Below are 23,654 nucleotides of genomic sequence, written 5' to 3' on the forward strand. Positions count from 1 at the left end.
TAGCTTGACTTTGTAGACAGTTGGCTGAATTCGGACATAAAAACAAAGGCCGAGCGCCCTCATGCTGTATTTTCTCTTAATTAAAGTGCAGGCTGTTGCCATTGAAGCATAACTGCAAGAGTCCTGGCTCACTTTTTCCAAAGTGGCTGCACTTATGAGTTATTTAAAATTTCTAGACCATTCAGTTTTAATTAAAACAAATCAAAGTCCAAATAGTAGCAAAGTTTTATATAAAACTTATTTATTAACTTGCCAATTTGCACTGGAATTGACATTAAACTTGTCAGCAACACTCCTAATTGCATCAGCCTTTCTCTGTATCCCTTGTAAATAAGTAAAAAGAAGAAAATGTTCAAAAAATGTTCAATATTCAGACACAGAAGTCATTTCTTGGCCATACAAAGACATTTTTTTCTGTCAGATGGAAATTTCCATGTGACTTTTATTCTTCTTTTACCAAACCGGCACACTGTTCCGCTATGTCACAAAATTACACAGTTATAACACATTACAGACTGAATTATTTGGCATGTTTGGTATATCTTTAAAAGAAGGTTAGCATGTGAAACATAGTACTGTACAGAGTCTCTCAAATGGATTTTCAAGATACAATCTAAAAACGATCTAATTTGGGTAATATTTACATATTTTCTTAAAGAATTTTGATTTATGGATGGAGAACAAGCTTTTTCTTTGAAACTCCTTAACTCATCAAAAAATACAAGCAACGTTTACTTTACATAGTTTACAAATACAACTGTATAAACAAACCTATGGAAATGTGTGAATACATGGAAACGGACATTCAGTCATTAAGGCCAGATCGCACTGGATGCTGTTTATTTGATGCTTTATGAATAAGCAGCATCACATAAATGATTATCTTCTATGTTCGGGTTCATATATGTGGATACCAGCTGGTTGTCCAGGTCTACTTCAAATATTGTGTCCAAATGTATTATATCCACAAAGCTTGCAGTCACACTTCAGAGCTCTGACTGGCCTTTGACTGGTCCTCATCCATTTCTTGGCTTCCTGTTGCCAAACTCTCAAAAAAACCTGTATGATGTCATTTTTCCCCAAGCTGGGTAACAGCCACTACAAGTTAAGTCTCATTTTGACATCTAAAAATCAAACCCAAGTTTGAAGTAGTCATGAAGCAGCATATGCAAAAGCATAGCTTGCAGTGCGTTTCTGCCTTTATACTGTCTGTTCTTATTAAACGTTCATTCTTCTTGTCAATAAACCATTGTGTAAACAAGTCCAAAAAGTGGTGTGGTCACACTGCCTCCTCAAATGATATTCAAACTTCCAAAAATGATTTTTGTTATATGTCTTTAGAAATGTTTCGTGTTAATCTTGCCTGGGTCACCACCTTTAAATGCGCCTACTCCACGGAGTGTCTCTTGCATCGTGACATGTAACTGCTGTGTCTTGGTTGAAAAAGCAATAGATCCAATGGGTGCCCCAGCAGGACTAACTTTTAAACTATCGTTGACCGTTGTCAAGCTGTGTTCACATAGATACACTCAATATTGTCTGACATTGTAGTCTATTTTTACTTCAGTCCACTTAAGGTAAACTTTGCCGATTCTCAACCAGCTCTACAAAATGGGTGGTGCGCACAGTTAGAAAAGTCCACGTCGCGTCACCAGAGGACCCCTATTGGCAACACGAAGGGAAAACACAGTTCAGCTGCAAACACACTGCAATGACAGGAAGTGTGTTGAAAATTGGTAAAGTTTCCCTTTAAAACCACAGCAAAACCAATATGTTGGCATGGCTACACATCAGTGTCGACTTAAAATAATGTTAGATGCACGGCAGATATGTTGGTCTCTAGTGATTGGTTAGGGAAAATCCAATCCCTCTCCCCAACGGGAATTGGTTTCAGTGGCGACAATGTCAGACGGAAGAGGGAAACAAAGTTTAACGAGTGGACAATTCTGTCTGATATCGGTCAAATTGGATCTGTTACATACAACAAAATGAATGTATAACCACAATGATTTCATGGTATAGATTTTTTCTGTCAGAGACCACATGATCTTGCAGAGCTCAAAGGTTATTTCCTGCACATGCGTCCTCAAATTAGTTTCAAACCTCTACAAAAACTTCACTATAATTCTCATCACCTACATCCCTGCAGCTGCGTAATTTCACGAGAAAATGAGCCATAAAAGAAAAAAATCATTAACATCAGCAAATGCTATTTCAGGCGGGGAGAATGTCTCAATGTGCTGTTCAATGATCGAAGCAGCCAGCAGGCTTTACAGCCTCCTGTGTCCATCCCTTTCTCCGCATCTCCCTCTCACAACATCTGAAGCACATGATGAGCAGGGAGCACTAAAAAGGCGCCTCCTGAGGATAAGAAAAAAGTAGACGAGTAAAGAGTATGACGTTAAATTGACTATTTCCTCCTCTGGACCTTACTCCAGACTTTCGTCTATCCTGAGCAATGTTGCGCTGTAATTGCTCATGTTGCATTTCAAATGCGTATCATTTTACAATAGAATTTGATATCATTATTTTTGCCGGTGGATGAATTCTCAGTCAGTCACCTTGGTAGGAATAATAGGAAGTGGTGTGTTCACAAAAGACGCAGAGCGACTGCTGGACTCTACTCCATGCTACAAAGTGAGAAGCAGACATAAGATCTCGAATGTGACAACACATTTGGTGTCTTATCACTTTCTTCAAGTTTTTTTTCTACAAAGCTTTTTAAGTGTGGTGCAGTTTTCTAATTAGCTTGTTGTAAAGTAGATTATCTTACTCATCCATAATGTGAAGCGGGGAGAGGAGGAGCCGAAGGGGCCAACGAAGAAACGGATGTGACATGAGTCATGAAATAGAAATCAAAAGCCGTGCTCCAGCCTGGTTGGAGTGGAGTAGACTGGTTACGGTGTGTATAGTGGATATGGCCTTGGGCAATGGGCTTCTTCTTAAAAGGGAGGATGGATGTACTTTGAGTGTGAAGCAGGCTCTAGATAGAGTATTTGCCCAGACAGCATTTCTAAATTCACCCATGCACTCATATAGCTGCTCACGTTGTTCCTTGCATTTCATAGGAGAGGATTTGAGCAGAGACCCGGCAGACACAGCAGGGCTACTGATATATTTTAACTCTTGAGGAGGCAGTGATAGGAGAAGCGGAATTATAAAATAAAGTCAGGGTATTTTAAAAATGCAAAAGAAAAGAAAGACATGGAGCATTTTGCGAATGTCCTTTGTGGCTCATTCTGAGTGCTGTGATGGATTTGAAAATGATAGTGAGTGTAGAAGATGAGTGAAGAAGATGAGATGGAGGCTTCAGTAGCTCCAACTCTCCCAATCCAGGATGAGCGACGGCAGCAGCAGTAATGTTAACACAGGTAATGCTGCTCCACGTTTATTCCCTCTAGCCCCCGATTCGGTGTGAGAGTCCTTCTCAGAATACGGTGGGATGACGTCAAATCTCTCGCTTTCTTCATCCTCCTCTTCCTCGCTATCTTCCATCTGTAAAAGCAGGGGAAAGATTAACTCTTCCCATTAACAGAAGTGGTGGAGCGTGGAGGGAAGAGAAAGCCATATATATATATATATGAAAATATCCATACAAGCTGCAGCCAAAACAACCAGGAAGCTATTATGTTAAAAATTTGAACAAGACCATTGACCAACTGACAAAAGACACTTGTGTATCACTTGTTTTACATTTTGACAGTGTCAGACAGGTTATGATTCAATTATTTAGTAACTATGAAAAGTTTCTGTGAGTTATGTTGTTCAGGTGTTGCCTTTTTTGTGTGCAACCTTCTCTGTCGGAAAATAGAAGTATATGTTCATAGACACCGTTTAACACACTTAACACTTAATGTTCATCTATGATGGATTTTATTGACATTTCTGCATAATCTGAAAGGTCTTTCTAAACCAAACTCAAGCGAGCATAAAAATGAAGCCCGTTCCTCAAATATTTGAGGCTGAGTCAATCTCCATAGACGACCCCCATCTTAAATTTTTAAACTTCACAGAAGAAATAAGCATTTTTACAACCTTTTACCTTGTTTTGGTCTGTATAGCTAATTACACTATTCATGACAACTGTACAGAGGATGAAATTTTATATCACTCACCCGTTTAAATTATATTAATGCTCAAAGTTCTGCATAATTAAGAGCTTGGTCGCTTTGAGTGACAGGAGAATGTAGGCTTCATTAAGCCTGCCTCAGCTCCATCCATGATCCACCTTTAGTTTAGACGGGAGTTAGGTAACAATTGCTGAAGCCCCTGGGAGCCGCCCACTTTGAGCTTCATTTTTGGCTCTATGACCGAACTAGACTTACAGGCCTCCTAGTGTAGAAGTAATAAGTATAAAAGTATACTATCATACAGTAAGTCAGATTTGGAGGCATCAATAAGTTGTGCATCATCGTGGTTGAGAAAACAATAACCGCTAGCAGAAATCCCACAACTTGATCAACACCAGAATCTATTTGATGATTACTTGGCTCAAAACCAATCTGTCTGACCAAGTGTCTGAGGTTTTGCTGCTGACAGTTAAAAGACTTTTCCAGGGTGCATCAAACAGGAGTGGCCTTTGCCATCTGATTTGGCGCAAGTCCAAAATGGGAAATGGTGGTTTGAACAATACAAACATTCCCATATGTAAAAATGATGAACATGACAAACAAACTAAAGATTTGTAGCAAGCTAACCTCCCTTGAAATCATGACATCATATAGCAAATATTACATTGTACCAATAATATAATAATTTCTAATGCAAAAATAACTTTTAGTTAATGAGATCAAAACCACATTTAAGGACCCTTTCCATGTATAACTTTCAATTTCTGTATTACAATTTTATTAATTAAAATGATTTCATGTGTGAGTCTGTCGCCCAGAAAAATACTTATACCAACTCATTAGAAGAGAAACATAAAATAAAGAGAAAACAATAACAGACAACAATATGCCGTAGTAAAAAGGCAACAAACGTTCATCTCCAGTCAGCTCACTCAGCCAGTAGCCGTCAGCCGACACTAAACATGCTAGCGGTTAGCTCGGTACATGTAGGCCATCCCCATTGTTGACCCTGTAAATCTTATCTTTCAGCGGGCTGCAGTGATGCATGTTTTGTTTAAAGTAACTTGTGTCAATAAATAAAAATAGCAAAGATTTATGTCAATATTCGAAATATTATTTTAGAGAACTTACATGTTTATAGTTTCTCCTTCTTTCTTTCTTTCTATCTGGCATTTGCACTTATATAGGGATAGTTTTATAATTCAGCAACCTCTCACCGCTGAAGGGTTTTATAGTCAACAAGTTCTCCCTACTAACGTCTTTGAGAAAGCTCTCAATACACTGAAGCCTCCACTTAAACACAGACAGAGGGGACTGTGTGAGGGTGGGGGCTGAAAACAAACTGAGACCTTTTTCTGAGATCTTTGCTTGAGCCTTGAGTTTTATTTTTCACACTTTATCTAAAGGGCACTGGCATCAACACTAGAGCAGAGCACGTGTTGTTTCTCCTTTCTGTTACTGCTGTAGCACAGCAATCCATTTTTCTGTGTCTACTTTACATTTTTAGAGTTTTCACGGGTAACTGAGTTTGAGGTTTTTCTAAAAGCAAATCTAATTTATGGGCTAATTTAGGAAAGCAGACATTCATTTTGTCGCTGGAATTAGAAAGCATCATCTCAAAGTTAGAGCTCCATATAAATGAGGAAATGCAAATGCATTATCTTTAAATTAGTCTGGTTCACTGGATGTACAGTGCTTTGATAAAGCCTGACATCCAGCGCACCATGTCTCTTCCACTGTCTCTGCTGTGTGTTTTGAAAGACAACTGTGATTGGTTAAAAGCCAGAGCATTTTTTCCCCCTCGAACCGAGCATGACAAGCCGATTTGACCTGACCATACTCCAGCTGCTGTGGAGATCTGGCTATGTGAGACTATCTTTAAATAAACTGCGTCTGGATGTCCAGCATGCAGCGCCAGTGGCAGAATGTCAGTGCTGTAAGGGATTGTGGGACAGGAGAGGAGGAAGAGGAAATGCAGAATGAGAAGGATTAAAATGGGGAGCAAATGGGGAATATGGAGCAGATGGGTGTGCATACATGAATATTAACAGTAAGGGCTGAGTCTAATACTGCAGATACCTTCGGCTAATCTTCAGCCACAATGAGGTGGGGGTGAGGGAGGGAGGGGGGAGCTGCTGGGCCCAACTCACTGCTACAGTCCCTGGTGATAGTTAGGTGTTACCTCCTGATACACAGTCGAATATTTCCGTTCAGCTTGCAGCAAGTGTCCAACACTAGCATATGGTGAGAAAATAAAGAAGTAGAGAGTGCTTACACTGTTTGATTCAGGGAGAGTGTTAACACCGGCGTGGACCCTCTCCTGGTAGACGCGTGGGGAGGGCTGAGAAGCTGGCACGGGAGTGTTTTCCACAGGAGGAAGTGCGGGAATTCCCATGGAGTTGATGGCATTGCCTGAAACACAATCAGCAGGCACCATCTTCATTAAGTTCACGTCGTTATATTCATCCTTGAAGCATCACCAAAATATGATCAGTGACTTTTAAAAGCATAGTTAGAGCCGCCAAGTCTGTAAATACCGTGTGTGAGTGGGCAAGACACATTTGAATATGTTGGTAAGTGATGGGAAAATTCAGAACACTATACCTCTATAATGTGTCAACTCTGGCTGCATTCATTGTTTTGTGTTCCACTGTGAGAAGAAGGACCTTTCTCACAGAGCATGTTGAGGAGAGTCGGCGAGGTGTTTTGGGAAACCTGGAGATAACTACTTTTGTTTTCTAAATATATCACCAGGACAACCGTTACTGTTCAACTGCATGTTAAATGACTTGACTCAGGAGGAATGCCTGCAGAGCATGTGAGACACTGATGTTGCAGTGCACTGTGTTCTCTGGTTGTACAAGAATAAATGTCATTTTACTTGGAAATAACTTGGAATTGATTCTGATCTGGTCCTTGTGTTACAAGTTTTCCTAAAAGTTGTTGACTTGGTCAGTCAGTCCACCACCTTTGGCCAGGCTGATTTATCTCCACAACTATTTCATGGATTGCCATTAAATTCACTGCATACATCCAAGTTCCCCTGCAGGATGAATTGTAATAACTCTGGTGATCCTCCGACTTTTCATCTATGTTAGAGTTGTCATCCTGAGCCATGGATGCATAAAGGCCAACATATACAGAGTTCATACTTTATACTCCACTGCATCTCTAAGGGAATTGCTCTACTCGTACATTTATTTCATTATTTCAAACTATTATTCATCTCATGAATTATTTTAATGATATATTATATATGAAACTATCCATAAGTATATAAAGAATTAGAAATCAGGTTCATGTTTAACAGCTGCAACGATAACGTGGTGAACTGAATGCATCAATAATTATAATCCAATTATGTAATGTATTTTATTCTGAAATGGAAAAACTGATATGATACATAGTGAACAGACTTTAAGTGAAAGTCAGTGAGACCTCCGACCTCCTATTGGATCCCTGCACGTGAATGACATGAAATAATTCAATCATGTGGCTCTGCTAGACTTTCCAGATTTTACTGGATCAAACGGATCAATCTTATAATGAAATTAGTAATTTCAGTGGGTTTGTGATGCTCGTAGAAATTCCCTCACTCCTTTGCCAATGGTGTGTATGGGAGATTCAATTAAAACTGACCTATGACTCTGAGTCTGTTAGTGTTACACAGTGCATACTAATTGTTGTTACTGTGAGAGCATTTTAGAGTAACAGCCCATACCAGTGCTTCTTGAGGAGAATCTTTTGATGCCAGCCCTGCTGGTCTGGCAACAATTCAGCAGGAAGCCATTTTATGTTCATCACATTTAGAGAACTGATTCATTGACTCCACAGAACTTGGAAATTACATTCACGTTTGGCAACCAACCACACATAAGGGGGAATTTCTCTTGCCACTTGCTTATTTATAAGGAAACATTACATTTCCATGGTTTGCCCTCTCAGTCATCAATTATGACCCACCGCATCTGAGTTCTGTATTAATGCATAGCTCAGTTTGAGCAGCATCTGAAGATCAATTTGGTTTATACTCTGATTTGACAGCTAAATGGTCACATTTCCTATTCCATTATGTTGACACTTGCATTTGTCATTTAAATTACTGGATAAAGTTGCAAGAAAAATCAAACGTTAATACTTCTACTCAAAACACTCAGGTTCCAAGTGAATGCACTGATTCTTAAAGTTAGAATTACTTTGATATTACTGACATGACTGACATTCATGTGAGAAATATGATTTTAAATCATCTTTTCTAGGTTTTATAGATAAAATCATACCATATAATGTGTCATATAAAAACATTTTATCATGCAATTGTGAAATTATTTTTTAAGAAATGATGATATGGTTCTTCAGGTCAAAATTGTTGGCTGACCATGCCAATATGAGCACAAATTGGAGTGGCTGTTATATTTTGATATGTTTAAGTAAAGGTTACGTTTGCTAACTTTGCCTAAAAAGTCTGGTAAAAAAGGAGAGGGGGATTATTTAAGTAGCATTTATTCTGATTTCTCAGCACCATATAGAAACAATTTTTTTAATTATGAATTACATTTGACAAAATGGTCTGAAGACTGGACTGCGACACATGCTTGAGTTGCTTCTCTGTTTTTGTTTGTTATTTTGAAATTTAAAGGCATCACTCTCGTCCTCAAATTCAATCTAACTTCATCATTTAACTAAGTGCATATTTGGGCTCATTTCACAGCGGACCCAAAAACAACCCGATGAATAACTTCACAAGCACGACACTAAATGGACAATCATCTTTGCAACAGAAATCATTTAATTTGAAACACACCTGAGTGTATCTACATGGTCACACACAGTTTCTATCATGGAAGCTGCACGTAGAGCTTTAACTAATTATACCTATGATTAGTTAAAGCTCTACATGTCAATAGATAAATTGACATGCAGCCCTGCAGGTATATTGTACTCACGCAGACATATATTGTTGCTGAACAAGTGCAGGATGCGCTGACAGCCCTGCCATTCATTCCCACTGCCATCACACGTGCACCACTGGGACACTTCTGTGCTGCTGTTGCTCACATAGTTAGGAGTCATGATGGTGCCTGGTTATCATAAGAGGACAAATACAGGTATAGAGGTATACAGGTATATATCATACTGCAGGTGCCACTGTAGGCAGAAGACTTTCACTTTGAGCAAACATGGAAGGTAAAATGCAGTAATGTTGTTAATATTAGTGCCCTGGAGACTCTGTGTCACCAGTTTTCCAGCTCTCGATATTGATAATTTCAGATACACAAAATTACTTTTTGAAAATACAGTGTGGGAAACAGAGGGGAAATATATTACCTGCTGACTTCGTAGATCTGCTGGAAATTCAATTTTTGAATCAAGTTTTTGAAAGCGATGCTGACTGGAACTGCCAGAGCAGCAACATTTAGCAGTTGGCCATTTATGTGAACCCATACAGAGTTATTTTGTGCAACAAGATGAAAATGCTATAAGCCAAATATCAATGTTAGACACCTACTGAGGACATCCTTTCGGCTGCTATCTCTATTCCACTTTCATCTATTTTTCCTCCATCTCACCTATGAGTCCAGCATAGGCCTTCAGGCACATGGCTCTGCTGTCTCGCATACAGCCAGAGGCAGACAGAGGGGAGGGCTGACAGTTGTGTTGGAAATCAGCGAACCGGGATCTGAAACATGCACACACACACGCACACACGCACGCACGCACGCACGCACGCACGCACGCACGCACGCACGCACGCACGCACGCACGCACGCACGCACGCACACACACACGCACGCACACACACACACCCATACACAAATAAGAGAAAATCATTTTTAATTTGTCAGCACATAGTGTGTGTATTTCAAAGTGTTTTGTCAATTTCATTTTGGCATTCAGGTTTGTATTCAAAGTGGAAGAGCTCAAACATAAAATAGATAGCTGTGCATGTGCATGAAAACAATGTGTTGTTTGAGTAGACATTTTTCAGTCGTCCACCGACACCACCCCTTTTCTTAAACCTAATCAGAATTAAATTGAATATTTCAATTGCATTGCTCAATCACACATACAGTTCACAACATCAATTGGTGATGTTTACCTGTTTGCAACCACAAGGGTGGCTGACAGTGGCAGCTAAAGTAAAGGAGGTTTACAAACTATTAAGTCGATCAAGTTCACAATTATTCTTTTAAACACTTGCACACTACGTCTAAAAAATCTTGTCTTTGTGTGTAGCTATAGTATTGTATAAGTCAAGTTAAAACTGAAGAGGCTATAAGAATGTTAAGAGTATTTCTGTGCTTTCCCCCACGCTTCCCACAAGAAACACGTTGTAGCATTGCGTTGAACAGAATAACCTCATGTCTGTTAATGCTCATCTTTATTCTTGTTTTAAATGTGTTACTCATTCTGCATGACCTTCTCAGTTTCGAATACCACTGAAGTGTGTTTTTCTCTCATCATCAATAACCTCTGTTGCATTTAAACAGACTAGACTGGTATTAATGTAAGAGCCCTACATTCTACATCTATAATATGCAGAGAGACTAAAATTAGCCTCATAAAAGCCATTATAACCATAGTGATGAGCAGGTTACAGTGATGAATTCTGGGCCACTAAAAGCAGCCTGTCCTCATCCTTCCTCTCGTTCTGTCTGAAAAACATAATCCTTCTTGAGTTGTTGTAGCCCCACAGGACTGACACCTGCTTATATTCCAGGATAGGAATAAATGTTTGAAAATGTATGGAAGCGTAATGGTTCTTTCATTACGTGCACAATATCTTCCATATGTGATCGTAACTGTGTGTGTGTGTGTGTGTGAGGATTAGAGCTGAAACAACAGTCGATAAACCCGTGACACACTATCTTGATAATGACTGAACAATTCTGTAATAATTAGTAATTTTTCAAGCAAATATTCGCAGTTCCCGTTTCTTAAGTGTGATAATGTGCTGTCTTACATTACAATACTGATAACTGAATGTCTCTATATTTTGGACTGTTGGTCTGGAAACAAACATTTGATTTATTTCTTTATTTTTAAATGTCACTCTGGGGTCTAGGAAATGGTGATGGTGTGTATTTCACTATTTTCTTATGTTCTATAAAAATAATCAGCAGGTTGGTTGATAATCACAGTAATAATCAGTTACATCCGTACATAAGGTACAACCAGGCACCTACTCATCAAAACACTGCTCAATAATGCAACTAGTGGTAAAAAAATTAACATTGCGCCTTTAATAATTTTTGTACACAAATGTTAGTAGTGTTGACAAGAGAACTTCTTGAGTTATTCTTTGAGGTTTACTTTGTGGTACAATTTCTGATAGTTTATACATTGGTGCTTTGTTGTAACATTGTGATATCTGCATATATTCTCTTCTGTGAGGTTTCATGCTGAAACCCTTACTAAAGGCACTGATAAAACACCGTCTTACCTACACAGCTCGTCTCTGGAGCAGTAGTTCTGCAGACTGAGGCAGTTGGGCTTGCCCACTTTTTCCTCCCCTCTCCCGTTCTCGTCGTAGGAACATGACGGCACAATGGTTTTCCTCCGGCGCTCCCCACACAGAGTGTCAGAGCAGGGACAGAAGAGCAGAGCAAAGCTGTACTCCTCTGGCACGCGCTCCAGGAAGCGCCGCAGGGCTTTGTGGCATTTCTGGCGGTTACAGCTGTTGTCAGAGACAGTTGCTCTTTTGGTGCAGGCTACAGCGTATTCTGACCGCAGGGAGCCGCATTTCTCATACAGGCCACAGTCTTGCGCTGCCTTTAGACACTGGTTTTGGCCGTCCACAGAAAGAGAGGAAGCTGGAAGTTGTCAGGAAGAAAACTGTGTAACTCAGGATAAAAGAAATATGACATAAAGCAATTTAGATGCCAAACTTTTAGTGATGAGAGCAGTACCTGCCATGATGGAAGCCATACGTGACATCTCAATGTTTCTGACCAGGTTTAACTCCAGCTCTTCATATGGAGACACTTCATACTCATCATATGCTGAAACAACAGTGGAGAGTATTATCACATGCAGCTGAGAATTCAAGCACGCAGATGCCAATGCTTCAACCCACCTGCAAATCTCACAGTCCAGTAGACCCTGAGGCAGTGTTCCTCCCTGCGAGAGCCACGCTGACACTTGCAAATTTGAAGGGGACGGTAATGCTGCAGGGAGTTTTGTGCCTCCAGGCACTCCAAGCGGGCGTCTGGGCCGAGGGGCGACACAGCCTCCTCGGCTGCACAGTACTCCAGCAGTCGATAGAGCACCATGCAGGACTGCTCCTGGATGCAGCCCTGCTCCGCCACCAGACAGTCTAAGGACGCAGATACTGGCGCGCTACCTGGAGGAGAGGTTAGAATCAGAATCAGAATCAGAAAACCTTTAATGTCCCGCAGACGTGGGAAATTCTTTTGTCACAGCAGCAACAGGATATGACAAAATAAGATAAAAAATAGCAAAAATATGCAATAAAGTTAAATTTAAAAAGGGAAGAAATGGAAATAGACATATATACATATTCACATGATATAGTGCAGTTGTTCTTGTTTTGTTTGTTTGTAATAATGTAACATGGAGTGAATAAATATGATTAAATATGTCCAAATAGGGCAAAAAACACAAGTGCCCATAGTACAGGCATATTGCACAGTGCAGGGTACAGGATGAGGTCAATAGTCTATTGGGAGCAGTGCTGATTGTAAAGTCTGACAGCAGCAGGAAGGAAGGAAGTGGATGTCAGTGCTCAACATTACTACCAATATGCGCATTGCTGTGTTATGCAAAGAAGATGAGTTTATAAGTTGCATCATTCACTATAAGTTATTAAGCTAAATAGGCTGTAATTAAGACAAGAGAGCACAGTAAGTGCACTCCATAGACCCACCACTGCACTACAGGTTATTATAATATCCAATGAGGAGGATTAAATGGAAAGCACACAAGTGTAATAAAGTAGCAACGTGGGCGAAACCTTTATGTTCCTCAGAAACACGGGAGTCTCTTGAATAAATGAATTGAACACTACAGGGTAACGTTAAGGTTATAATTATTTCATACTTGTTTTTTCATCTTCTCATTGGGACTCCTAATTACGTTTTTATGTACACATTTGCCCTTGTATTAATGCACCATATCTTTTCAGCACAGTCACAGTCAATCTTTATCCTGATAAGAGCTTCGTGTCCATCCAGGCTTCTGGAAACGCTTCAGCTGCCAGTCACCTCATATTCTGGTACTGTGAGTTGGCTTTATCTTTCTTATCACACGCGACAATGTTCCTGGGTCAGTGAGCTCAACACATGCATCATAAATTTAGAGAAATGTTTTGAATCTATGGTGCTTTCCTGTCAAGTATCAAACCTGCTGCCAATATCCTCCTCTCTACACTCTGAAAACTCTGTCAAGCAGTTGTTGGTGAGCTAAGATGAGGAATATATGGGCAATATTTAAGGAAAATATAATGATTTGCTTCACAGATATGCGACCATCCAAGAAGAGTCAGCTGCCTAACAGCATTGCATTCAAAAGCTAGTCAGAATATAAAAGCTAATAAACAACCAAACAGTGATGTTGGGAACAGTGAATCTGTTTCCTCCATCAAAAACCTTTCTGTTCAACAGCCATCTCTGAAGTACGCTTTTAGGACCTTTCTGCAAGTACTTGAACCAACAACAAAGGAACAATAACTAAAATGACAATAATAATATTTTGGCTTTAATACTGGTATAAATCCAAACCCATATCTGGAGAGGACAGCAAACCAACCTAAAAATATTTGCTATGCTGTTGAAAATCATTGGACGCAATGTTAAATATACAGGATAAAATGTGGCCAAAATATGTAAAAACACTGGTGTGGTGCTTGCGCGTTTTACATGTGACATATTTACTATCTTCAGAGACATGTATGCAGGGATGTACTGTACAAATGCACTGCTGTTATTATTGTAAAAGGACAAATGAACAGCTGGGGGCCAAACTTTTTGCCGCAGGGTGCCGCTTCACCTGGAACAAGCCGTTCCCCAATGTCAGACACCTTCTCCACATGTAATGCTTAAGACAAAACCAATATATTCAGCACTGTTCATCTCTTTCCCCACCAGACCAACTGGTACTTTTGCCTCCAATTTTGCTTTCAGACAGAGACTCCCTCTGGATACTACATTGAGACAGTGACTCCACTCTAATGTCCAATATGAGGATGTTTGCTGAAGTTCCCGTCGACAAAATATGCTGCATGAAGATATTGTAGCATTCTATCAGCCATATATGTACCCATGTGTATTTGAATCATCCCGTAAATTTATATGTGTTGCATATCAACAACCACATTTCCTCTAAAATGAATACATTGATCAGTAGAATGACAGCCATAGTGATAAAGCATTACGAGTGTTTTGATAGGCAGTGTTCTGTCTAGAATGACTAAAAGTGATAAAACTACAAAACATAATATTGATTGCTGCTCCGTGAGAAACACAATGCAGGAACGCCAGAGGCAGCCCGAGAGAGAGAGAGAGAGAGAGAGAGAGAGAGAAAGAGAGAGAGAGAGAGAAAGAGAGAGAGAGAGAGAGAGAGAGAGAGAGAGAGAGAGAGAGAGAGAGAGAGAGAGAGAGAGAGAGAGAGAGAGAGAGAGACAGAGAGAGAGAGAGACCTCATCATAAAATTGCATTTCAGCAAACTAATTTTCTAAAATGTGACCCATAACTGTTTCCACAAATTACACTCTACACAGCAATTCTAGAAAAAAATATCTTGGGTAGGCAAATTATGCACATCCTTTTTCCGTTTTATCTTGCTAACTTGCTATATCCTCTCACTTTTTAACTGCACAAAGGGAATCAAGTGGCGGACAGTTAAGAATATGTTGCGCAACAAGAAATAAATGGAGGAATGTTTAAAGTTTCCAGTTTACAAATCTTCACTTATTTTATCCTCACATGGACTTGTGCTTAAGAACATTATCATATACATCACACACACACTCCCACACATGCACACACGTTCACAGAGCATTGTGTTAGATCGGTCACACTTTGATTAAACTCCTGCTGACTGGCGGCACAAAGAGCGACTGCAATCCAATTCTGCTGCTGCATGTTTTGTAATCTCAGGCGCCACATGAGGTCCATGTCTCACTTTGGTATGAGACATATCATAAACAGGGGCTCCGCTTCATTGCTGCTGCAGGAAACCTGCCAAGGCTACTGCTGTGACTTTACAGGGAGAAGTGGGGAGGAAAAAAAAACTACACACAGGGCAGTGAGTCATACTCACAGTCACAGATCCCCAAGTATGCAACGGTGATGATTACCTGACTATTTATGTATCATATCTTTATAATTATAATTATACTGCAGTATTAAATTCTGCCATGTATTTAAACAGGCTTCATGTAATCTCCTGTTTGGGCAGTGAATAGCAAATTCATTATTCCTTCCTAGTGTTTGCTGCCTCTGGCTTTCCACTGATAAAGAGAGACTATCAGCAATTTTAGTTTTAGAGCTTTTTCTTTGTACACACACACACACACACACACACACACACACACACACACACACACACACACACACACACACACACACACACACACACACACACACACACACACACACACACACACACACACACACACACACACACACACACACACACACACACACACATACCAAAAATCCTCCATTAGTACAAATCAGTATTCTTAAATCTTGTATAGTAGACAGGTCATAATGTTTTTAATAACTTGAACATTATTCAACGTCATGATGATAAAGTAGAAGTGTGTTTACATTAGGCTGCTTGAGATGCAGCAAAATTGCTAAAGTAAACATGTGGGTTAAGGGCATTGTTAAAAAAAAAGAAAAGGAGGGAAAAGGGGAGATGAATTACTGTGAAATGTGAGCCATAATACACCCTATTGATTTCTCACTGGGGTGATTAATAGAATTTGTGAGGCAAAGCTGATGAAGGTTAACGCCATAAACGACAAACCGCAGACCACACACAGCGACATTCACAGGGACCAAACTGCTTTTGCAACATTTTTCTTCCTTCCTTTCAAACGCTTGGGATGGGTAGCAGATCATCCAGATTGTTGGGCAGTAATTTGACTTGAGAGGAGACTGTGGGGGGTTGTGGGGGCTCTGATATGAAATGTGTTAACGGGGTTTGTGACGGAAGGGACATCTTGGAAGTTGGAAGGAAGTTGTGGGCTCAAGGGGAAAACAGCAGCATGGGGACAAAATGGAGCAAAATTAGACTGGAGAAACTTGCCCTTGGCAGCAACCATCACTACTTGCACTCGTTCATCTGACCTGCAGTCAGCAGTGGGAGTCCTGAGTGCACCGCATAAAAACGAGTGTTTTTACATGCACTGTTATATTCCACTGAAAGGCCAGCTGCTCTTCAGTGGAATATGGTTGTCTGGCTTATTGGATGAAGAGTGTTTAGATAAAGCCTGATATGCCCCTTCTGTTATCTTCACTATCTCTATCTGCACTATCTCTTCTACCTCCGCTATCTTTTGCAGGGGCATCGTAGCTGCATCCGGGCTTAGTACTGCCCAGTACAATTGTGTTTGCCTTTAAATAAATTAAAATAAGCCAGAGCATTTTTTCACTCTTCCCCAGAACGATAAGCCTGTGTAGCCAGACCGACTCCTGGCTACGCAAAAAGAATATGGGGACAATCAGTAGATATACCTAAGTTTTCCTTCACCTGAAGTGACGTGTCAAAACAAATTGATTTGACAGAAAACTAATCAGCAACGAGTTGAACAATCGATTAATAGCTCAGGTCATTTTTTAACCAAAATGCACTTGTTTCTGTTTGTCTCCTTTTGAATTTAGGTCAGACTTAAGTCAGACAAAACAAGCAGTTTCAAGATGGCAACTTGGTTTTGGGAATTTGTGATTGGCATTTTATGCTACAGTATTTTCTGACATTTAATAGACCCAGCAATAAATAATTAAATAAACAATATAAATAATCTGCATATTAACTGATAATGAAAGTACTTGTTGAAGTTAATGTTATGGCTGGAATAACTTTGAAATTATTGATCCCTATTGTATTTATTGGTGGCAGGTTATTTTGATGATGTGTCTCAATTAATGAGCCAACCCGAACTGACCTCAGCATATTTGAGCCCAATATACTGTGCAGTTAATGGAGTGCTAATGTGAAAGCTAATTGACCTTACAAGATTTTACTGAAAAGCATTGGACTAAATCAATGAGATTGAGTATGCTGCAGGACAATAGAGCACATGTTTGTAAGTCAAAACAATGATTTCCCTGCCAAAATACCCATTTTAATTTTGATTTAAGCTACTACATCCAATATGTATATATATTTATTAAAGAATGGACAGAGCAGGTGGCAAATGAGAGAGAGAGGGGGGGGGGGGTGTCTTTGTAAACATTTGCAACAGGAACTAGTAGAGTAGGTCCAAGTAAAAAAAAAAAAGACTCAAAGAGTGACTGACCCCATCTCATTCCAAAAATTGAAATCCCTTCGTTTCACACAGTACAGTTAGATTAAAACACAGCACCATCTTGTGCCATTATCAAGGACCTGTGCACTGATTCAGTATTTTTGATTAACTCATAATGTATTGTTTTCCAGTGGACAATACTAATCAGTGCGCCTGTGCAGGCCCTTATTGACAGTCATTTCTGCTGAGATCTAAATTTAGCACTTTCCACCAATTGGCTTCCAACATTAAAATTTGTATTCTATCAAACATATGCTTAGGAGTTTGCACATATTCTCTTTCTTATGAGGAGAATTACAGGCACTGCCCTGGGCAACTTCAGTCAAGCAGTTCTATTTAAAGAAACAGGACAAGTGTTATTGACTAAATTAAATTGTTATCCCTTGTCATAAAAATGTGTATTTCCCAACACAATGTTCCCGATTAGTTTGACTGTAATGACCCCTGAACCAATCTTTATCTCTCAGATATTTCAGAACCTCTTCCCTTGTTTATTTCATTTTTGTAACTTTCCTCCCTCCTCAATCCCTCCATGATGCTGCACCTGCCTCTTTTCCCCCCAGTCCTTCAGAATCTCTTCACACTCTGTGTGTCTACTGCACATCTTTCCAAATAGTGGCTCCCGTGGCTTTCTTCACATCAGCACCGATGGCAGCAATAACATGTAAATAAATAAAAAGAAAACAGTGCATACTTTCACTCGGTAACCAGCACAATATACATTAATCTTCCTTACAAAGTCCACTTTAAAGAACAGTTTGATTTCAATATTTCAATGCCCTGTCTTCAAAAAAAGCTACAATTTTAACAACAGCTTTGAAAGATGCCTTGCTGGCTTCTTTCCAAAAATGTTGTAGATGTTTCACACAGCTCTGCATGCACTGGTAAATTACACCTTTGTTTGTTTCTCAATTTGTGCAAGCTAACAAGGCTGAATCTCTGTGTGACTGAGGCGTTAAAACGTGTAGCACAGCTGCTTTAATCTTTTTTTATGCACACCACCCTGCAGAGACGACTCCAGTGCTGGAGTTATGTGCAGTGCTATGCCTTTAACAGAATGCACTCTTGCAGTGAGGAATAAGCTACTCAATGTGTGACTGTTCTCATTATGTTGACATACAATAAAGATGGGGAAGGTTCAACCAAAAGAGAATAACCCTAACCACATGGTCTTTGCCCAGTGTATCCAGTATATGGATATGGCCCTATTTAATGAGCTGGATTGTGCAGCCACATCACGCATGCAACATTTCTCCTCTGTACTCCAGGTAAAATACTTGCGTCAGGTGCCAAATCAGCCAGTCAGGGTGCGTGGAGCTGTGTGAATATTTCAGGCTTCTGCTTCCTGCTTTCTGGTGCAGTCCCTACGTTATGATGTGCCAAATGATTTCTTGGCCAAACAGCGACACGCAGGTTTATTTTTTGGTACCATCGAGTGTGTGCAAGTGACAATGAGGATGCAGAGCACACACACCAACAAATGAGGTAGAAGAGGCAGACACATAAATTAGACAAATCAACATTCATGAGTGTGATAAAGAGTTCCATCAGGTGATAATTCAGAAAGCCACATTTTTATGTTAAAGGTATCCTTAATTTGCATATTCGGAAAGCGTATTTCATAATTTTTATCTAAATAATATCCAATGGGCATATTGCCAATTTAATCTCTGTGTGCTGTCGTCCTAAACGAAACTGAATTACAGGCACAGAGTGCATAAAGACAATGCCTCAGCAGAAAGAGAGTCTACGGTACATTGGAAATGATAATGAAGCCAAGGATTGGATAAACCTGTGTGAACACGGCACATAGTCAAACCCTGAAACAGCTCAAGCATGTGGCTATCAGTCCACCTAAGACCTATGTAACTTTACACAGGCGGAAAATTAGCTCTAATAAATTCATGACCACCATGTTCCGGCTCATTCATTAAATGAAGAACCAAAATAGCAGCACTCAATCACCAGTTGCAGTCTCTACTGGGACTTCAGCAATAATCCAGTGGCCTGGCAGCAAAGGGTCAAATCAGGTTCAATGGCATTCAACAATAGCTGACAGTTTATCTGACAAAGGTAGTGTGTACGGTTACATTCAAAGTGATCTCATGCATGATTTAGGAGATCTAATGTCTATATGATTAAGACAGGGATGAATGTGTAAGTGATACGTAACAGAGTTTTCTTGTTGATTCCTCTCTTACAATGCTAACACGTGTCACTTGAGCATTAGGGACAAATCAGTGACACATAACGTTGGAAACAAAAGTCTCTAAATTATAAAATGTGTGGACCTTCTTGTACTTTCTTGGTTGCAAAGTATGAAGTCATGAAGCAGATTTTTTTTTTGTTCAAATGGGAGTTAAAAGCTGTAGTGACACAGGCAGGTGCAATACTCCCCTTCCGTTTTGGATGTTTCAATCTTGTGAAGACACATTAAGGAAAGTGCTGGTAAGACCTGAGCTCTGCGAAGCATCAATGGTGACAGACACTTTGGGAAGGATACCATTTGAGTTCCCTCTGCCATTGTTTAGGTCACAGAGTAGCAAAGGAATGCAGTTCAGATGGGCGTTTTATACAATCCCTATACACCTAGACATGCATGTCCATTAGACTGAAACAGCAGCTTTGCCCAAAAACAAGATTAAGGTCTAAGGAGCGCTGCAGAGATTTCACCTTTCTTTAATGATGTCAATTAACAGCATTTCAATCCAATGATTTATGTTGCAATCAGGAATAATGGTAGAATTCAACATCATGACACTTATTTGCATCAGTAATGACTCAGATACCGATTAAAAAGCGCTTGAAAATAACGGCTTTTCTTACTGTGATTCCACCTAAATGCCTGGCAGGTGGGTTTGACACACTGGATGATAAACTGGGTGCCTGAAAGGGTTGACATTCACAAGAAAGCATTCATCATTTTATGATCCTAATCTCTAATGGGCAGCCTCACCTGACATTATCTAAATTCTCCTGGATGCAGTGAAGCCCAGGAGGCCTGTTGGGGGGGGGGTATCAAAGGAACTCTAATGTATCTACCGTAATGTAAAATATCACCATATTTTGCCCATTTGATCATCGGCAAAGACAAAGACTTATAAGAGACATAAATCAGGGATACTACAAACTGGTCCATTAGCCTAGGTTATGATTTTTTTTTTTTTGCTAATCCTTCAATTTCTAATGCACATCCTACGTGAAATGTAATGATTTACAGATGTGGTAGTAAAAATGCTTTCATTTAAAGGAGAACATCATTTAGATTGAACAGTCCATGTGTGATATTGCCATGGTCTGAGGCAGTCCAATCAATATTTGGGAAGATGAACAGCTCTTTTTGGAAGGAGTCCAAGGCAGAAATAATAGACCTGATATCATCCAGATGTAAAAATCTAAGGGTGCTGCAGCTAGAACGGATGGAAAACTACTTTATGGACCTCTGTAATATTGTTGTAAGTCATCTTGAAAGTTTCACTTAAACCTGGAATAATAAATATTTTAGAACCCAGTATCCCTTTTCTCCTTTTAACTAATGAGCCATAGCTGCCCTTTAACAGATTAGCCTAAACTATGAACTAATGGCAAATATTTACAATAAATACAAACATTTACAAAAAGTAACCAACTTATTATTATTAACTTATTAGTAGAGTCTGAGCAATCTAAACAATATCGACTGAAAGTCAGTGTCCTTGGATGGATCTCGGCTAGGGGCTTCATTCCAATCTGTAATTGTTAATATATTCATCAGACATTTGCATTGGGGGAAAAGCAGTCAATATTTTTCAAGTTCTGGGTACTGGGAGACATGTTTGTATAAGGGAATACAGACCTACCACATTTTACAGACGGGATCTCAACAGCGGCTGATGTACTCTACATCTAAAACAGAGATACCAGCTGTTAGAAATGATTAATGGAGTGCTTACCATGAGAGAAGACATGGAGCAGAAGTCCAATGATCATCATCCCGTCCGGTGACATTGGAGATTCGGGGACTTGGGGAAACTCGCGCCCGGATTGCTGCAGCTCAGTGACCCGTCTCCTGCCACATCCAGCCTCCTCCTCTGCTGCTTGCGCCCGCACGGACTGAGGCAGATCGGGTGAGCTACTGCACAAAGTTGACTAAACTGAACGCAACTGTAGAGCGATGTAAATTCTCGCGATTATTGCTGTCCCATTTATTTAGTATCCCAGGTAAATTGGTCTCTAGTGGATGCACATTTCAAAAACATTTATCCCCAAAAAGTTTCTCTGCAGCTGACCATCACCGGCCAGTTCCAGTCAGACTACAGTCTCCGAGTGCGAGTTGTGTCGCATTCGGACTTGAGTGTGGATGCGTCGCAGCTCCGCAATTGTTCAGCCGGAGTTGAGATCAGTGCGCCCAGACTGCATGGCGCATCTCTGTTAAAGGCGCAATGTGATTGGCCACTGAAAAGGGTGAATATGCCCATGGGGTGTTGAGATGTTTCCCGTGGGAGAACAGCTGGGCTGCTTCGGCCATTAGTTCAGGCATCAACATGATGGACAACACAAGGTGCATAGACTGCATTAAAAAGTCAATTATGTTTAGGGGGGTAACATATTTGTTGCATAATGTTTAATTAACCGAAACTGGTTTGTTTTATTGTGTTTGAATGGTTTTAAAGACTGGCTGTGTTCAAAGCAAATATCCATTGAATGGACAATAATGGATTTGACCTTCACACTGAACTTATAGTAATGGGGTTTAATTTGTACCCACACGGAGCTTCATTTGAGCATTTTCCATTTGGACCATGTGCTTGGACGGTGTTTTCGGTTATACATATTGGTTTGTTTTGTCTGCTTCTCCCCCACAGGTGCCTTTAGGTGTCTGCTGAGGTGAGCTTAAATGTTAAATAAAATATGTTCACTCCTCTGCCTTGAGACCATGTCTGCAGCCCAAAAGCCTTTTCCATTCCTATCATTTTGCAGCAGGACCGGGGCTGTGAAATCTTTACTTGTTCCACTGCTGCAGTAGGCTATAGCTGACCTGTGGGTCGAAAGGGTTGGTCCAGAGAGGATGTCATGCAGTGATAAACCCTCACACACTGTTACTCACCAGTAAAACTGACTTATCCTTTTTTTTGGTTTGTTCATTCAGTGCAGTTTGTGTATGTTTACAGATGCTGTACTGAAAAGACGTTCTCTCCTAGGATGTAAACACAAAACTATATTTGGTAATGTGATCACACTGCAGCTGCATATGTGCTGGTGCCTTCTGAAAGTTATGGCTATGACAAACAAATCAGACTGATTGCAGCCAGAAACAGTTATTTTTCATTTTAACATAATTTATACACATATGTTTGATACATGTCTATGAGAATACCCAATTTACTTTAAAAAAAGAAAAGAAAAACTTCACTCCAAATATGATTACATAAACCCACCGCTGACTCTCACTAAAAGAAAACAAAAGCCATTGCTGCAAAGAGCACACGTCATTGACCTGTTGTCCTCACTGTAAGTTAAGAGACAGCAGATGGATCAATGGATTAATTTACACCTCCTGTTCAACTGGATGCTAAATTGGCAGAAAGAAAAACAAGTGTACAACAATGCAAGGCGCGTAATAAGGCACTGTAACCATGGCAGCAAAGGGAGACCTTTCACTGCACTCGGACTAAACAATCTACTTTTGACAAAATGTTGCAGAGTGAGTAAGTGGATTACCCTTTGTGTTTCCCAGTCTCTGTTTAGTCAGGTTGTATTCACTGTCATCTTGGTCTTCTCCTACTCAGAGGTTTGACACTGACCACATGGCATTGTAGCAGCGCCCCCATGTGGTCAACCCCGTGCACATGCAGGCCCCTGTAAGTTATACAGGCAAACGTTTACTATGCAGCCAGTGTTGTCTTCAGAACAGTCTTATCTGAGTTCTGTGTGGTCACACTAAAAAACATGGTTTGTAAGATATAAATGTGGCGCTGAAGAAAACTATATTCAACAGCTGGCATTTATGAGACATATATATCTTTGATTCCATTTTTTTGGTTCAATGAGGCTTAACATAAAACAGTATAGTTCCTAAAACTGTCAGATGCAGGAGCATGTGATCA

At 40.0% G+C, this 23,654-nt stretch overlaps 1 protein-coding gene across 1 annotated transcript; it reads right to left on the reverse strand.

Moving 5' to 3' along the window:
* Window positions 1-3,187: 3,187 nt before the first annotated feature.
* Window positions 3,188-21,615, reverse strand: LOC310956958 (GDNF family receptor alpha-4-like). The gene is made up of 8 exons (XM_083927344.1): window positions 21,501-21,615; window positions 12,148-12,414; window positions 11,981-12,073; window positions 11,515-11,884; window positions 9,641-9,750; window positions 9,017-9,151; window positions 6,346-6,482; window positions 3,188-3,495 (listed from the first exon to the last, which is right to left on the reverse strand). Exons 1-8 carry the CDS (start codon window positions 21,553-21,555, stop codon window positions 3,310-3,312), a joined length of 1,353 nt encoding a protein of 450 aa, XP_083783470.1. The 5' UTR covers window positions 21,556-21,615; the 3' UTR covers window positions 3,188-3,309.
* Window positions 21,616-23,654: the final 2,039 nt, after the last annotated feature.

Source organism: Echiichthys vipera (assembly GCF_963691815.1).
Source record: "Echiichthys vipera genome assembly, chromosome: 14".
Taxonomy (NCBI): Eukaryota; Metazoa; Chordata; class Actinopteri; order Perciformes; family Trachinidae; genus Echiichthys; species Echiichthys vipera.

Excerpts from the sequence above, each read along its gene's own strand:
- LOC310956958 (XM_083927344.1), bottom strand. The coding sequence starts at position 21,555 with ATGTCACCGGACGGGATGATGATCATTGGACTTCTGCTCCATGTCTTC. Across the intron at positions 12,415-21,500 it reads GCTCCATGTCTTCTCTCATG|GTAGCGCGCCAGTATCTGCG; the intron begins GTAAGCACTCCA and ends CCTCTCCTCCAG. Across the intron at positions 11,885-11,980 it reads TATGGCTTCCATCATGGCAG|CTTCCTCTCTTTCTGTGGAC; the intron begins GTACTGCTCTCA and ends GACAACTTCCAG.